Below are 18522 nucleotides of genomic sequence, written 5' to 3' on the forward strand. Positions count from 1 at the left end.
AGTAGGTATATTTAAAAAGGGATCGTGCTGGCCTTCATAGGTTGTCCTAAGAGGACAACCTGTAGGAAAGGGTCCCTCAGCCAGCAGCTCAGCTTTTGCGGGACTTCTAGTGGTGTTTAGGTAAACAGCTTTGTGGCTGGTTCTTTTATTACTGACTGATATTAGACCGCTATTGTTTATTGCAGGTGGCTGCCCGGCAGGTGGGGAGTTAAGGAACTGTATGCATGTGTGTTAGGGCAATGGTTTCCCCTTGTTAGGCGAGGTATCCCGTGTGTGTGTGTGTGTGTGTGTGTGTGCTGCGTGGCAGCTAATACAGAACTTATTGCTTCCAGGAACCCCAACAGCAAAATGTTTCCTGCATTTTGACATTGATGAAAAACAAATTTATTATCTCCATTTTGGTGTTTTCGTGATTGTTATAGAAGAAGCACTAAGCCTGTATTACTTCAGCACTATCTATTCTCTTGGTTTCAACACAAAAATAATTCAGCACTAAAAATAAATATTTTATATTTTAAAATACATTTAAATATTAATTTGATGAATATTCAAGACCTATTTATTTGCATGACTAAGACAATGGATTCAGATGAGATAAGCTGTTTGCTTCTGTAAAACAGAAACTTTTCAAATAATTTTTTCCTCTCTTTTTGCTTGGTGTGCTTTATTTAACCAGTAGAATTTTTTTTCTTGAAAAGATCTGAGTTTTAATAAGAAGCCATATTTCACTAAAAATGAGTGACAAAGCTGGCATTCCCACAAATGACTGCCAATATATTATTTTTGTTTATGTGATCTTTCTAAAATAACCCAGCTCCCCTTTTTCTGTCACTGTGCATATATTCTTCAGCAAAGTGCTTCAGAATGCTGCAAAATTAAAGCAGTTTTTGGACTCCTGACAATGCCAAAAGGCAAACAAGAACGCAAAAAGTATCCTTAGCATATAATTTAATTAAGGAATATCCTGAATAAATATACATGAAGCAGAGCTAAAATCTATCCCATTAGAAAAGGAGAAGACGTCAAAATGTACATCAACGGAGTTTATTACCTCCTGAAAGCAGATAGACTGCATTTTTTCTTTAATTTGGAAAGAACTTAATACATTTTCCTCACTATCAAAGGGTAAACAATAGTGTGCACAGAAAGAAAGGCAGGTAATATGTCAGCTCTTGCAGCATGTACATCACCTAGTGGACATGCTTTGCATACTAAAGGGTGTGGATCTATCCTGCTACTGCCTATTTTCTGCTCACGTTATCAAGTGCTAGTCCTGGTGCACATTTTCCACTTATGTGGAGCTGCAAAGCGTACCCAGCAACTTGTGGCTCACCTGTCCCAGCCCTTGCCAAGCCCCGGAGAGGGGGCAGCATTTCTACAACACAGCACTTCTTATGTCTTTATTGCTTTTCTGTGCACGGGTCAAAGCAGGATTTAGCCTATACTTCCAGCTGAACTGAAAATAATTTTCCGAAGAAAGTGTGCACAACATTGGTGTAATCCTGCAGCAGACTCCATCCTGCTGCAAACCTCTGCACTGCACAGCCTACAAAATGTGTGCAAACAGACCGAGGGGAAAATGAAGCGTGGCCCACACCATCATGTAAAATATACTTGCAAATTAGAGGGAAAATTGGAAAGACATGGTTAAGGCAAATGTTTCTGAGTGAAAGTTATCAATGATCCAACTTAGCATTCTATCTGACTCTTTAGCTTTACACAAATATTTACTGTGCCACTCCATCCAAACGAGAGCTTCTCAAGTGAATGTTGTAGTAGCTACCTACAGCCCTGATCCGGATGCCAAAGCCCAATCCAGCTTCAGCAGAAACAAACAGCGAGATCCTGGTGCACTTCACGGATTGTGAAAGCAAGCTTTTGGAAGTGGAAGACAAGTTTCTAGAGAAACATCCCTGAAAAAACAAGGATGGACCTAAAGTCTGCAGTTTGACTGGAAAAGTGTTTGAGGAGCATGAGCTCTGGATGGGAACATGTGACAATATGTAACACTTTGAGCTGCAAGGCAGTGACAATTAAGAGGGACATACTTGCCTCTATTTTTAAACAGCAATGAGGTGAGTTGATATTTAAGTTCTCTTCCAAGAATTTCAGTGCAGATGACTGCCCATAGTATAATTATTCACAGTAAAGACTGAGCCATGTTTCAGCTCTGAACATTTGATCGGTCTCTGTACAATCAAAATATAGTCAGATTTGGACAGCCTAGCAGGATATTTCTGACTTCCATGTGCAACTATACTTTTACCAGCCTTTCTCTCACACAATGTCACACAGTGATACACAGTGTAAATCCTTCATATGTCAAATCAGACATGGCATCTACAGTCTGCAGAAAAAATCTGCAGGGTGTAAAGTTACCAAGTATTTGTGAGGTCTACTGTGAGGCTGCATTTTTTTTTTTTTTGCTTCCTGAAACATGAATTCATCTTCCAAAGAACGTGTTTATTTTTCCTTTTTTCACACAAAAAACACATCTACTGTCTCTGGGAAATAGAGAAAAGGAAAAGGTATGGATAAGAGAAGTTTGCAATAAGACAGGCTTCAATCATCAGCTTTGCAATATAATTATAAGACTTGATGGTTACAATCTTTTATTATTTAGGAATCATGTCAATTCTCCCAGCATGTCTAAGAAAAATATAGTTACTATGAAGTAGCTGGCATTTAGCGCTTTCTACTACGTTCATTATCTGAGAAGGTTTTGTCCTTACTGGGAACAGTGGGAAATGTCATATAAGATGAACCAGGGCTGGGAGTTTAATAGGTGATTTCTGTATTTTTCTCATTATGAGATGAGACCACAGAAGTCTAAAAACTTCATGGATATTAAACTGCTAATAGTTCAGATAAGATTTTCCAGAGTTTCTAAATCTAAGCTGATGCTTCTCCACTAAATTGAACAGTAATGCCTAGAAAGTTGATTGATCTTCTGGAGCAAATTTACACACTAAAGAGGAAGCATTGTAGAGTGTTTTTTAAAGCTGTAAACTGAGAATTAGAAGTCGGTGTTCAGTCCTTGACACTCCATCAAAACATGATCTGAGACCACTGCCAAACCTCTTCTTTATTTTTCACCTTACACATAGAACAGCTGGAATGAAAGTATTACACCACAAAGATTTTCAACCCAAAATTTCTAAATCTGCTGAAGACAAAAAACCCTTGTAAAATGCTATCTTTAGATTATTTTTAAATATTTGAGGATGCTTTTAAAAAGATTCTCCCATAATTTTAGTCTTGAAACAGACCTCTGTAAAACAGGTAGTTTTTAAATTAGAAATCAATGCCAGAATTGTGGCTGCTCACCATCTTTGTAAATTGAAATCACAGTAGACCAAAGCATGTCCTGATTTATGATCTGTGCAGCTGAATTTACTCCAACGTAAATTCAACCATGTATTACAAGATACTGACCAGTTCAGTAAAGCTCCATATCCTGAAATGTCTGCAGAAAAGGTAGCTTTATCCAGATAATAAAATATATTTAAAATATATTTTCAAAATCAACCAAAATTTCAAAGCCAGCAAATACTGTTATAAATACAGAGGCAAATACAGTTATAAATATGCATATAAATATACACAAAAATGCTTCCCCCCTTTTGGAAATGTGTATGCCTTTATAATAAACACACAGAATACTACTTTGCATTCAATAGGTCTATTTATGTGTTTAAAATTAAATATTTGTAAATTTGCAAGATCAGGCCTATAGTATGTGTGTGTGTGTGTGTGTGCGTGTGTGTACGTGTATGTACAGGAATAAAGAAGGCAGCTTGATTAGAAGTTCTATTCCATGCTCACTCTTTTACTTAACATCTGACATTGGAAAAAAATGAAGCTAAATGTCCCTGCATTTCTGACAGTTCCAATCCATTATCTGTAATCTGAAAAAAAAACCCATGCACTTTTTTACTCTGAAGCAAATGTAAGAAGTTTTTTTTTTCTTTTTTCCTCTTTCTTTTTTTTTTTTTTTTGTGTGGAGACGCCTTCTTCATATAGTGACAACATGATAGCAGAGATACCAGTTTGCTGTAGATTGTGTGACTGACAATAATATTCTCTGCAACACGTAGAAGGAAATAACTGATGAATCGGAAAATATATGGATGCCTACCGAAATGATTATGTAATGGAACATGAAGTCAAACGGTGGCATGCTTCTATTAATTGTAGATGATAGTAATTAATTTTCACTGCAGTTGTGATCGTGTCGCTGCTTTCAGAAGAATCCAGAATCCCCTTCCAGGAAAGTGTGAAATTGCATCTGGGTTCTTCAAGCCATGAAAGACTGTAAATTTCTTTTAAAATAAGAGAAGGAGGCCTTCCTCAATACTGTACTTTAGAAAAAGGAAAAAACAAAGGGAAAAAGAAAATGATAATTGTTTTCTCTAAGGCTATTATCTAATGCAAAAGCAAACAGTCTGACTGGAAATCAGCTAACAGAAGGGGATTAGAGAGTAGATCTGAGAGTGGCTTGATTTCTAGCACTGCTGTCTCTTCACACAGTGATGAGACACAGGCAGAGCAGCCAGGAGCTCTCCAGATGGCTAGAGAAAGTGTTTGTCTTGGGTTACTGCAGGGCAGTCTGGACTCTTAAAGCCGGGGAGGCATCATTAGGGAGCAAGTTAGATGTCCACCCAGTAAAAGCGAGCGAAAGAAAGAAAGAGTAGGCAGGCTGCCCGAGAGGGACCACGCTCGCCTATTGTTAACATATACTTGACCCCCACTAACCTCTTCACGACACAGATGTCTCCTACCTCTATCACCTCCCACTGCTTTAAGCCCTCCCCCCCTGCACCTGGGTAGCGGGGCCGGCCCGCTGCCGGCAGTATGCTGCCTGCCTCGCGCGCTGCCTGCTAGCGGGGCCGGGCGCAGCGGAGCGGCGGCGGCGCAGCCTCGGGCGGGCGGCGGGCTCGGCTCGGCACCGCTCGGCACCGCACCTCGGCTCGGCTCGGCTCGGCTCCGCCGCGGGCTCAGCTATGCGTCGGCTGCTCGGGGACAGGCAGACACCCCGCCACTGACAGCGGCCGCTCCCTGCGCTCCACATCACGTTTGTCTGAGGCGGCGGCAGCAGCAAGGAGAAGGACCTGGGCATTAACTATCTCGACTTGGAGACTTTGCTTTATTTTTGGTTCTTGTCCTTTTCCGTGGAACCAGTAGTCTCTCTCGAGCTGATCCTCCTTTAAAAAAAAAAAAAAAAAAAAAAAAAAAGCGAGAGAGGGTGGTGGGGGGGGAAGAGCAGCTGGAGTTTCTCCTCGGCTCGTTTTGACTTTTGTGGACGTGGATCATCTGGACTGGGAAGGGAAGCCGCGCGGCGCTGCTCTCCCCTTTCCCACCCCCTCGCCCCTCCAGCAGCCTGGGCTGCCGTCTCTCCCCCGAGCAGGACGGGAACTTTTATTTGCAGCTCGCAGCCCGTGGCGAATGGTGGGCATCTCCGGTCCTCTGCAGTGTGAGTACGGGCGCGGGCAGGGCTGGGCAGGACTCGCCGGGGCGGGGGGAGCCCGAGCCCCTTTTCTTTCCCCTTCTCCTCTCCCACAGGGCTCCCCGGGCTCTGAGCGGCTCCTGTGGCTGTAACTAACCCAGGCGGGTCGGGGCTGCTGCTGTGCCCGGGCCAGGTTAGCACTGCATGCAGCCTTACACGCTCTGTCCCTGGCTTACAAACTAGCACCCCGGATACTGCTCAAGAGCTCAGAAACCAAATAACCCAGTTTTTCAGAAAATAACCCTCCCAGGCATATATTATAACAAAGCGTCGCATTCCTGTCTGGATTTAGAACTTGCCTTTTTTCCTTCCTGCCTCCCTTCTCCCCAGGCTCTAGCGCTGGCCAGTGTGAGTTGGAGTGGCTGAAATATTTCTGATGGGATTGTTTTGTTTCGCTTGTTTGTTTCACTGCAATCATAGGTTTGTGCAGCACTGGCAACATCTTTTCGGACTATTTTGAAAGAAATATCTTAAGCGGTGCACGTCGCCTTTAGCTGCACGGTCTTGCATATAGCTTGTTTCCTAAAACGACAGGATAACGTTAGGGATTGCATTTCCAAATGTAACTGCCATACAATGTAACTGTGTCATCTCGTCTGGCCGTGCTGAAGGGTTCGATTCCATAAATTCGCAAAAGACCATTGATAAGGGAGATTGGAAGGATGAAAACCACATTCCCGGCCGTTTAGACAAGCCTTTGACTTTTGCCGAGTTCGAGTCCTTTTGTTAGTGCCAAAGTTGAGAAATTTGGTTTGGTGTAGGGAAGAATTTGCCACCCAAGCAGAAACACCCGTGACTCCGTTTCAGAATTAATTTACAGCGAGCTAGCTGTCGTTCCTGTACTCTGCTGCCCTTGATGTTAGAGAGAAACCGAAAGTAACTAATCGGACGCAGCTCTTAAATCGTTCATACTCCAACCAGGAGCTAAAATGCTACTTCCTTCACTTCAGTGATAAGTTTAAAGAAGGGAGGGAGAGGGTATGGGGAGCCGAAGCAGAGTCCCCCTCCTGCCCCCAGTTGCAGCCGGAGCCGGGCGCGGCGGGACCGCCCTGACCGACCGCAGCCGAGGTCTCTCCGGCATCGCCGCTGTGGGGAACAGACACCTCGAAGCTGCTCGGTTTCTCTGGGAGAGCAGCCCTCCATCTTCCGATCCGCAGCAGGCTCTGCCTGTCACCCCCTCCTACCCTTGCCGTGCCCTAAATCGCGGCACGGAGAGGGTCCGTCTCTCGCAGCCGCCCGGCCGTGACGCCCGGGAGCCGGCAGCTGCCGCCCCGCAGACAGCTCGGGAGCGGGCTGCGATCTGCTGAGGCCGCGGCAGCAAGGCTGCCCCAAAGAGCTGCCCAAGTTTTGCACTGACAATCGCAGGCGGGAGGGAAGCGCCTGCCCTCGCTTGCCGGTGCGGCCCCAAGGTGCGCAGTGCACGGCTGCGCGCCCGCCCGTGCGGGCAATGCTGGGCGCGGTGAGGGCACGGCACGGCAAGGGCTGGCCAAGGATGGCTATATACCTCTTAAGAAATCAGCCGGCGGGAGCTGCCGTGCCGTCTCTGGGAAAGCAGCAAGTGCCAAACGCTCGGCTATTGGCGTAGCCCGGGCTAACTAGAAGAATGCCTTGTGAGTCTTGGTATGTAGAGCCAAGCGTTTGCTCCAGCAAGTACTTCTGTGCTTAATGTATCGCTGACCCCTTTAACTTTAACATCGCTTCTCCTAATTAATCTGTTCAGTCCCCAGACTTAAATGGCTGTCCACAGCTGCTGCAAATTGATTTATCCCCTGATGGTGGTCCGAGTTGCTGACCAAAGCAGGATTTTTTTTTTTCCCCTCCCCATTTTTGATCTACTAATCTGTTTTGACTTATTTCCTACTTACAGTAATACTTGCATGCTTTTTGAAGGACTTAGAAAATAGTTTCCATTGACATGTAACTAGAAACATAATTATTGTATTTGTAAACACAATATGGTAGGGCTAAGGGTGAGAATAATTTATTTGACTACACCCTTGAAGCCTTACATTTCCATCTCAATTTCTGCATCCTGACAGATGCAATGGAAAGTTTAAATAAGCAACTTTGTTAACTGCAGTTTGAGGCAAGATGTGCAAGACTTTTTTAGAGTTGAATTCTATTGTCCAGGTTTTGTGTTCAGCTTTTCTGTTAACGGCTTAGTGAATCTGGATAGCCGAGAGGACTGAAACTGGTTTCTAATGGTTGTTAAAGCTGATGCTTGACCTTTCCATGGGAAGTCTGAAAACCTCATTCAGTTTATTCTGGGCTGATTTCCTTAGGAAATCCAATATGATCAGGGAATTTCCTTCAGCTCGGCTGAATGGTAAAAAAGTTACTCCATCTTGTTTATGCGTTCTGGTTTTAGCACAAGGTGTTTCTGTGGCTCCCCATCAATAGGAAGATAATAGGAAAAGACGTATGTCTCATTCATAACTGTACAGTCTGTGAAAATATGAAGTTGGTAAAGGCTTTGTTAGGTGTGAGATTCACTGTAGATTTACTGTAAAGGTTTTTAATTGGGAACTTGCAATAACTATATTTGATAATTGATAGCTTTCTAAAGGTCAGTTTTACCATATCTGAACCTTCTGTATAATTGCTAGTATTTGCAAATAAAGAGTCATTTTCCTTCACTGTCATGGGAAGCTCAACCATGCATCAGTGCAAGAAAACACCAAACTCCACCAAAAATCCAGCAGACTCTTAAATCCATTCGTGCCTCTGACAAGCTGGAGCCAGGCTAGGGGTACAAGAGATGATAGCAGGACTTCCTTCTGTCTTGCGCTTGCAGAAGGGTGAGCGGCTGGGTTCTTGAGCCATGAGTATGCTGTAGGGAGACAAGAACCATTCTGTTTGTAATGGAATGCAGACAGCAGTGTTAGGTCACTGCTTCCTGGCAACTGCTGCACAAGTTGTTTTTCTTCAAAGGCTTTGAGCTTTTAAATAGTTTCCAAAATCTTTTTAAGTAAAACACTGCCTTCTTCCATTTTCGACCACCTTAACATTAACTTGTTTCATGCCTAAATAATGGACCTGTAAAACGGTCACACAGGATCTCTCATCTGTGTATGCTTAACACTATATATGCCTGTGTGCACATGGAGTTTTATACTGGGAGTATTGTTTTTAGAATAATGGGGGAGAAAAATAGCTCCACCTGGAGTGCTGGTCAGTGGATAGTCAGTCCAGGACATTCTTCCCTGTCAGATCCTGTTTCTCACTTCTCTGGAACGAACTTCAGACGACAGGCGTTGAATGTGAAGCTCGCCTCACTGAGGTACTGTGCAGACTGCAAACTCCTCATTGCCAGACGCTTTGGGTGAAATAGGCATCTGCAGTGTTTGGATTGGGCGTGATGGGAGAAAGGGCTTGCAATTGTCATTTTCAACTTTCAAATCCACTTGCCACAGTCCATTACTGTTAAATCTTTAGCTAATTGAATAAGGATATCAGTATGTTGCTATTGCAGGAGCTTCAGACTTTTTAGACTGGGGGTGGAAGAGAAGGTCTTGTTCTTTGTTCTGTAGAAACTTGTCATGCAGAGATCAAGAAGACTTAATAGCTGAAATAAAACATGAATTTGGTGTTCTGAAGGGGCTATTTCTCATGGCTTGGCTAAAGAAATGTGAAAAGATAATTATTTAATCTGAATACATTAAAAAACCTTGTAGTTAGTAGCAGCCTGCTCTTCTTCATACAGCCTTTAAAAACAACTTATAAAACATTTAAAAAGTTGAAACTGACACTGAATTTAGTATAAGTAATGAGAGTGTAAATCCTTAAAACATTGGCTTCCAGGTTACATGGTCTTCACGTTGTTTCACATCAGCGATCTAAAACAGTTGGTTTAAAAACTGAAATTCTAAGGCAATGGGTCTTGGTTTTCCACATAGATGTTCCTTTTTAAGGAACTGATTTTAAAATGCAGTTATCCTGTTCTTACTATAAACTTTATTAGTTTAATATATGGTAGCACAAATACATCAGGAAGTAGCAGACTGTGTGGTTTTGTGGATAAAGAAAAATGAACAGCAGACATAAAATCAAAGTTAAAATCTCCTGTTCTTTAAAATCTTTATTTCCTCCCCACCAAATTTTCAACTGAAAGACATTGACTTCCATCTTCATTTTTTTTCTGCTATCAATATGAAAGTTTCCAAATAACGTTTAGACAACAGTGGACATTTTATTAAAGTAAACATTAGTTCAGTATAATGGAGGTAATTGTAAGTGATAAGAGCAGAGCAGGTTATCTGTGTGTTGTTTAAACAGAAGGAGCTATTTTGCACCATTTCCAGTAGCCATCTGTAGAGGAGAAGGGTTTGCACCTGTCTGTCCACACTAATTATAGATTAGGTCCAAAGAAATGAAATTCGAGTAGCCTTTCTCTTAATGAAATCCATAGTGATTTTATTGTAAATGTGTTTTGTACGGTGATCGTTTGTCTGTGAGTAAAATAAATTGCTGTATGGCTGTTATGTACTTGTAGTTGTAAAGCATGATACTGCTGCATTAACAAAGGTCCTGAATAAAAATGCAGTGCTCCATTTAAGTCCTAGGCTTCAGTGATGGCTCTAGCTATGCTAAATCAAAAAGGTTCACTGTAGGCACAGTTATTTAAGGGTATGTTTCAGGGTAGGCTTTTCAGTTATCATCACTTTCATGTCAGGGTACTGGCATGTAGGTGGTCCTTTGCCTGAAATATGAGGCAGAAATGGTTTCATGTTAAATATGTACACACATACATGCAGAGTGTGTCAGAAATACTTTTCTCTGGTTTAACTTATATTATTAAAATAAAGTGGAAGGAGTGAGAAATGCATTCTGAAGTAAAAGGTCACATGAATTTCTACCACATCTGTTTACAGTAATTATGAACATAATTAACATAAGAATTACAAGTGAGGTAATGACAAGCTGAGCTATGAGATATTATGCCATAATAGTCATATGTTGGAATTCTCACATTATAGCACACTAGAATTCACATATTCAATGCAAGAAAGAGAATGTTAGATTTTTATCTATTTTAATGCTTCAAAACTTATCTGCCTGGGGCAGATGGACTTTCCGCTTTAGAGGAAGGTAACCCATTATTACAAGAGAGTCAGTTGAAATTAAGATTTCTAGCCTGCAGCTTGGACTTTGAGACAGCTGTGCTTATGGAACGCCACTTCTGTTATGCATTTGTATTCTGATTGTATTTATTTTATTACTACACATTGTTTTATTTTTAAATGTGTTTTCACAGCAAACTGCTTACATTAGAAAGGATCCTGGATTAGTTTTTCGTTAGAGTTTTGTGATTTGAGTAATAAAAGTATCATCAACATAGCCATAAGATGCACATGGTGGCCCTGCAAGATGAGAATCTGGCAGATCCTAAATTAGTTCATGGCATGATATGTATGTATTTCAAAGCAAAGCTCTGTAACAGAAATACCAAAAAAGAGCAGTCTCTAATTTGTGTGTAATAGTTTGAAATAACATATGCAGAAAGAAATTTGTCTTACCTTGCAGGTTGAATTAATTAGTAAGTCACTTTTCTTTAGAAATGCATAAAACATACCATTAGGTTTAGGAGCTAAGGTTTCAAACAAGTTGACTAACTTTTGTAATATGACCTGTCTGATTACCTCTAAATATGGTTGTCACACAACTGACAACTGGAGGAAGTTGAGGGAGAAGTGGCCCTTCTTCAGGGTAAAAATACTGTCTGAGGAATGCATAATGAATTTGACATGTGAAAATCAGTTTGCTTTCATTGAAAAATCAAGGTCTTGGTTTTGCAATAGGAACATTTGGCCAATTGCTGTCTTTCCAAGGCTAAACATATAGAGTGGTGTATGAAAAAAATTACCTTGTGCTATGTCTCAGTGATACCAAGAGGTTTTCACATTATTGGATTAGTGGAGGATTTGTGACAGACCCCTTTTTATCTGACATTCATTGCGGTGACACGATTTTCACACACATGCCCTTCCCCCATCTAGGTTCTGGTTTTCACTTTGTATTATGTGTCAAATTCCCTTTATTCCTTTTCTTGTGGAATAAACTGCTATCTTGGACGAGTGATTTTGGAAGGAGTTTTGCACTGAACAATGCCAGTCTCACTTCAGTGTGCTGTCATTGTCCTCCTCCCTCCTTCGTGGCGCTCCTTGACCGACATGCAATGGAAATGCGTTTCGTAACAAATAAGTGTTGATTCCCAGGGACAAACATTTTAGAAACTTTAAAATCTGAGCGCATAGAGTGCTTGGTGCTGGCATAGCTATTCTGCTGTCTGGCTGTGGTCATGGCAGGCAAGCCAGGCTGCTTTGCTGTCTCTCCTTTCCATACCTTGTGCTAACCCTGTGCTCTTCGATGAATCCTGACAAAACAGCCCCTCAGTTTCTACAGAACCCGAGTTGCGAAGTGTTGGGACCTACTTCTCCTTATCACTCATCCTCCGGTGAATGATGCCACCAGTTTGTAGCAGCAGTGCTGTATTCAGGCTCTTACGCCAATGGTGACAGTGACCAGGCCGGGTTAGGTAGGGACTTGGCCAAACTGGGAGTGGGTACAGTCTGTGAGTGCGCTAGGCCAGCGCCCACCATGCTCCGTGCGGGATGTAGGTATGGCCTGTGAGGGGGGAGCCGGGCTGCAGTAGGTATGGCCTGTGAAAGAAGAGCTGAGCGGGAGGCAGTCACAGGGACGGTCGCCTCGGTGGGGGTGGCAGCGACCTCAGGCAGAAGACCCTTGGGGAGCCAGCGCTGCGCGACCCCTGGCAGGGTCCTTATCCCGGAGAGGTACTGGGCAGCTTCCAGGCCCGGAGCCGGGCCGGGTGCCGGCCAGAGGGCAGGAACACGCAGACCTGGGCACCTCCGCCTGCTCCCCCGGTGGGCGGCGCGGAGGTGGCGCCTCTCCTCGTGCCGGGCGCGGTCTCCCCGGGGACCCCGGCCCGGCCCCAGCCCCGCTGCCTCGCACATCCTCCGGCCGCCATCTGGGCCGCGCTGATACCGTAATCGCCCCGATGCACGCCGCCGTGCCGCTCCCCCCGCGCCGGCGGGGCCGCGGAGCCGCGATGCTCCGTCCTTGCGCCGCAGATAAGCTGCGAGGCGCGTGAGGCGCACAAAGCCCGGGCCGCGCCGGCGCCTCCTCGTCCCTCCCGCCGCCGGAAGGTAAAATCTCCACCCGCGGGCGGGAGAGGCGGAGAGGCGGGCGGGGGGACACCCCTCGCCGCCTCACACCGCCCGGTCCGGCCCGGCTCCCTCGGCGCTGCAAAAGTCGATAGGCGCGGAGAGAAGTGAAGATGTAACTACTTATTATCTCCCCCCGGACCGGGCAGGGGATTTACAGGCGGAGATTAGCCGGCGGGGATAGGGGATCTGCCTTTTGTTGTGCTGCTTTCCCCCGCCCCCGGGCAGCACCGAAGGGAGCGGAGAGGGGCTCGCTTGCTGGGCCGGCCGCGGGGAGGGAGGAGGTGGCAGCAGAACAAAGGTGGTGACTAAGGAACCCCACTTTAAACACAGCCTAGGGGAGCAGAGAGTGCCATATCCGGGTGTCTGGTGGGACGGGGTGGAGGAGACCCGGCCTGGGGTGGCAGCGGGGCCAAGGGGATGTGACAGCCCCCGCCTGTCACGCCCGGGCACCCACCTCTCACTCCTGGGGTGGCTTCAGTGAAGGCTCCTAACTTCCAAAATCCCCGCAGAGGGTGACACTGGGATTTAGGAAAAGTGGCCTCTTTGCTCTTTTTTATTGTTTCAGATGAACTTTCGGTGGTGCTTTTTAAGTTCTCTCCCGGATTAAGATGACTTGCATGCTCAGTGTGTGAACGCAGGCTGGTTTAGCAAACGGCTTTATCAGTGGTCATATCTTAAAGCAACATTAAACGATTACCTTTATATTTAAAAGTTTGAAATAGCTATACTGCCGTTTCACTTTATCAAGTGTTTGCACAGATAGATATATAGATATGATCTGGTAACTAAAAGCCTAATTAAAATTTGTTTAAAGCCAGGGGGGCATGTATTCTTGTTGACAGCAGCAGATCAATAGGGTAAGACAATAGAGCCCCATTATTTTACTTCCATTGACTGAACATATTGACATTTCAGGTTTGCGATTGCCTCAGTGAGCATGATGAAACACTGAAATTCATGAACCAACTGTCTGGAGTGGCACATATATTACTGTATGTCATCTCTGCCTTCAGGTTACCTTATCACTGAAGCAGAATGGTAATGGATGGCAGCAGAGTACTTCAGGGGGGTGAGGGCTCTATCAGTTAAGAAGCTGACACATAGCAGGTTTCAGGAGTATCTTTAATTACACTTAGAATTATTAATAACACCTAGAATTATGTACAAAGGAAGATGGTCCTTGTTACCTGCTGCTGTGCTTCAGAGTTTACAGGCTCAGAAGCAGACGGGATAAGAAGGTACTTACGTTGCATTTTTTATATACATATATTTATATATGGCTTGATACCTTTAACTTTTGAGGGGGCCCAAGGAATTCTGGTTGTGCTGTTTGCATGCTTGCCATGTTCACCAATGGCAGCATCTCAACCCAGTCTTGATGCTCAAGTTCCAGAGCATCTGTTAGACCTTCTCCCAGTCAGAAGACTACAAAGGAAACAAAGAACAACTTTGAAATAAATAAATGCTCTTTGAATTTCTATCCCCTCAACATTTTCAAATGACATTGCTCGGGGAATTCAATGCAGTGAGACTATAGCGGAATATGAAACATACATGAATACATGTACATATACACACACACACACACAAACATTTTTTCCTTGGTATAAGTGCCATAAAAAGAAATGTCTATGCAATATGTGCACATGAATGCATAATTGTATACATCAGTTTATATGATTGGATATAAATGTGTATATAAAGAAGACCTCTGTCTGCAGACTATACAATGTGTTTATTATTTCAAAGGCTTTCACATCATCTTTAAAATCTAGCTGACTGTAGAATGAAACCCATCAGGGTAATGCAGAGATAGAGATTGAAATTAACCTACAGCAGACAAAGAAATACAAAAGAGGTGTTACAATTTAACTAATTTTTAAAAGTAAGTAGAATGAAAATATAAAATGTATTTTATGTGCCATCTACTCAGCAATTGTTGCCATCAAGTGGACTGCCGATGCCCTTTAAGATGGTAAAAAGAAAACTAGTCCTTTATACCATTTTCCTGAAAATGTTAGGTTTCTGTTTGATCAGCAGGTGCTGTTGAGATGAAAGCCATGTGTAAATTTTCAGAAGGCCAAAAGTGTCAATTCAGAAAAGGAAAGTGATAAGAGAAAATGCAATCAGTTTTCCTGTTTTCAATTTGTGCAGGATTTGAAGAGCTGTTTTGTTAAACTGCTACATCTGCTCCAATATGAATATTGAACTACTTCCACTAAAAATAACACCCTATAATTTGGAAGCCATTGCAATCTTTTGTTAATGCAAGTGGGTTATTTGAAAAAAAAAATCTATTCTGAAAAATCTCCTGCCTAATGTGCATTTTTGTTTATCGGCACTTTTATCTTCAGCAGATAAAATGGCATTATGCAATTAGGACCATATCTATTTGAACTGGAAAAATGACACTGGATAGCTGAATGTCACTATGTTGTTAAAAGGATTTAATTTGTACTTTTAAAATAATTTTATTAATAAACTATGATTGTATTTTAAAATGACGTGTGGCTGTTTCCCCATTGCAGCAATACGGCTTTTACTTATTACTGAGGACCTTGAGAAATGTAAAGGATGTTCAGTATATAACAGAACATTCTTTGGCTTGTTTCATTCCTGATATACCTGCAAATCTTAAGTTTAGGCCCATCAAGGACGTTTTAGTTAATGGGGATTTTGGAGTAACTTTTGCCATGGTAAATGAAAGGACTGAGTCATATTTGAATGTATATAGACAGAAATATTCACTGTTGTGGAGCTGCTAATCCAAGTGAATTCTAGGACTTGTAAAGCATAGTATTGGTAGAACACACATTTTCTATCATAAGCACCTCTGGAGAATATAACACTGTTGCTTTTTAATTAAAGAAAGAAAGAAACAAACAAAAAACCCAAACTAGCAACCAATAATCTAATGGAAAGAACCTGTGTTTGTTAATTTTATAAATAAGGATCTAAATGAAGAAGGGATAATTCACTGTAACATCTATGGAGCCCTCTGTACATAACATGAGTAAATGTGCAGAATAGAATGAGAGCTTTTACTGCTTTATTTCAACATAGAGAATTACTTGGTTTTAATATTAGAATGGGTTTTAGCTGTTGAATTCTTATTTAATCTAATAGTCAGGAACTAATTTTTTTGGTAGGTGTCTGCATGGGAAAGGGCCTTGCTGATGCTTCTGTTTGGTTTTGCGATTGGATTTGTAAGCTTTTGACCTTGGGGGATTTTCCTCAAAGTGATCTACAGATCAGAAATAATTAAAATTCAATAAACTGAAATTTAAATATAGAATGGATTCTGTGTGAGATCCGTGCTTGTGGTAGGTTGTCTAGAAGTCTGTAGCATGTCTACTTTATAGTTTGTATTCCCCAGCATAACTGTGTGCACACATGTGCATAAATTTATGTTGAATGACAGAGGGATAATTATTTATACAGATTTTATCCAAAACTCTGTGCTCTCCTGAAACATAACAAAAAGCCTCCCTCCCCAGAAGAGTGTTTACATCCCGTGACAGCCACTAGATTCAAATCTTCTCAACATGAAAGTTGTTTCCTTTCCTCCAAACCTTCTTTTCCCCAACAAAGCTAACCCTGTTAAACCTCACCTTCTGTGGGATGTATACATAGTTATAGACATATGTACGAGAAGTAAATATTACAGAAAACATGGCCGATTGGGGCAAAATGTCTGTAGCCTTAAATAGCTTGTGATATCTGCCAACAGCAGGAGCGGCGCTGAGGAGGCCCTACCTCGGCTGACCCAGGGATGTGAGAGCCTCGGGGAGCCTCGCGTTTGTGCTCGGTGCCTACGTGGGGCTTTCTGCTCGCAGATACTGCCGAGCAAATGCTCTGGCAGCAGTGTGTGAGAGTAGAGACTGCCTACCTGAAGAGTTTTGAAACCAAGGAGCTTTATACTTTGGTCGTGGGATTTTTCTGGTACTTTCCACAGGGGTTGGGGTGGAACCCAGCCCCAACAGAAAGATTATAGCTGGATGCAGGGTGTCCAGATTTTCTTATCTAAATGTTCTGAACACATTCATGGGAGTGCTCTGTTTTCTTAATCTTTGCCAGAAATGCTGCATACAGCTTTGCTGTTCTTGTTGAATAGTTGCCATATTGAACTCCACTGGTTGTGAATGGAAATGTGAATACTTTAATGTTCCCTCTCATTTTCTGTAACACATTTTGGGATGCCTGGAAAGGGAAGGCATCCTATATACTCGGAAGTATTTCAGAATACACAAGAAGAATTTAATAGAAGTTCTGAAACTTGGGTTTGTTTATGTGTAGTTCTTGGGCATGTGTGATATGGTGACTTACTTAAGGGACATGTTTTTATACTCGGTATTAGTTATTGAATGTAATGTTTGTGAAAGTACAATTGTGTTGTACAGAACTGTACAGCAACGATATTCCTGCAAGATCCCATATTGTAATATGCTGATTTGGGATCCTCATGGGATAGCTCATGATTTCTTTAATCATTTTGGAAGGCATTTGATTCATTGCCAGCTTTATGTCTATCAAGACAAGTATACTCTGGTGCTTATAGTAAAGTAAAATGTGCAAAGTTCACAGAGGGTAGAGAATAGGTTTTTTTGGAAATTGGATTGCAGTCTGGAAAGACAGAAGACTCCACCTAGTGGAGTGGAATTAATATGCACATGGTGGCAGGCAGCAGTGTGTAATAAAATAGGTATCATTTATAAAGAGCCAAACTGCTACAGAGAGTAAAGCCCAGGAATTCAGGCAAGCATCTGAAGCGATGGTTGTATGACTATTACAAATTGTACCAGGCTGTAGTTCCTTTCGGAGCTCTAGGAGGCTTATGTATGTCTGCCATGTTGGATGCTAATATGCAGTTTACAAAAGTAGTTGGCATTACCATTTGCTTTTTTATTTTGTGTTGCCTTTTCTTTGGAGATCTGCTGTCTACAATTTTTGATTTCTGATGGTGACCCCATAGGTGCCCCTTTTGGTTGTGGCCCAGGTGTCATTTTAAATAGCTCTGGAAAAATAACAAAACCAACCAACAATTCAGCCCACAAAAAATACCACTTTTTCCCCACAACTGCTTATTTTTCAGAATACCTTTTCTGGTTTTGCTTCTTTTACTTTGGTAATGGCAATATCATAATGTTGGTTCTGCATGTTACCATGACAGGTTGTGTGGCATGTTGAGTAAAGTTGTGTGTGCTTTCTGGGAGTCACAAGGTTTAACAAACTCTCTGATGAAGCATCAGATTATATAGCATTTTGTACCTGTGCTTTACTGTCCCATTGGTTTGGTCACATTGTGCTACTGGAATGTAGTAAAATGAATTTTAAAGCTGGGATGTGAATGAACATCCAACCTGAGCAGCTAAGATACTGCCCTGAAATAATCTTGGAAAATTCATCCTAACGTTGAATCACACATGCATTAAATAAGTTCAGGAAGAGAACTCCCCAAGACCAGCTCAGGCTTTGACAGTGAGAGGGTGAGGCTATTACCAGAAAATGGGATGATTAGGGTGCAACAGAGGAGACAGAATGCTGCAGAGGATATTTGGGAAGAGTGCTCCAAAGGAGTGCTTCCAGTGAAATCCAGGTGGGGTTTGTTGCCAGAGCCATTAAAGCATAATGGTGCCAGAAAAAGCTGCCAACAAATGTGGGAATAATGGCACCTGTGGGTGTGTTGTCAATGGATGGTACTGCCAGGATGATTTTTTTATTTTATTTTAATGGTGACATTGCTAAAAGTATTTAAGGGTAATATTATAGAAAGTGTTTTAGTGAGTGAAGTCACTGAGTTCCAGGAACCATTAAGCAAAACCTGTTTCATGA

The 18522-nt window shown here is 42.6% G+C and overlaps 1 protein-coding gene across 4 annotated transcripts in view; it reads left to right on the plus strand.

Moving 5' to 3' along the window:
* Nucleotides 1-5013: 5013 nt before the first annotated feature.
* RUNX1T1 (RUNX1 partner transcriptional co-repressor 1) overlaps nucleotides 5014-18522 on the plus strand; it is a 116461-nt gene continuing 102952 nt past the window's right edge. For 2 of the 4 annotated variants that reach the window (XM_005517030.3, XM_014256352.2), the window contains exon 1: nucleotides 5014-5473. Coding sequence is in view for 1 of the 4 variants with exons in the window: in XM_014256352.2 (XP_014111827.2) it covers nucleotides 5446-5473 (28 nt within the window). In the remaining 3 variants the exon portion in view is untranslated. Of the gene's footprint in view, nucleotides 5474-7027; nucleotides 7127-12638; nucleotides 12670-18522 lie in introns of those variants that run through there. The other 2 variants (XM_088054719.1, XM_088054689.1) reach the window with 2 other exon arrangements.

The sequence above is a fragment of the Pseudopodoces humilis genome, chromosome 1 (genome assembly GCF_049639895.1).
Source record: "Pseudopodoces humilis isolate 2021_Gansu_Grassland_sample_001 chromosome 1, ASM4963989v1, whole genome shotgun sequence".
In the NCBI taxonomy this organism is placed as follows: domain Eukaryota; kingdom Metazoa; phylum Chordata; class Aves; order Passeriformes; family Paridae; genus Pseudopodoces; species Pseudopodoces humilis.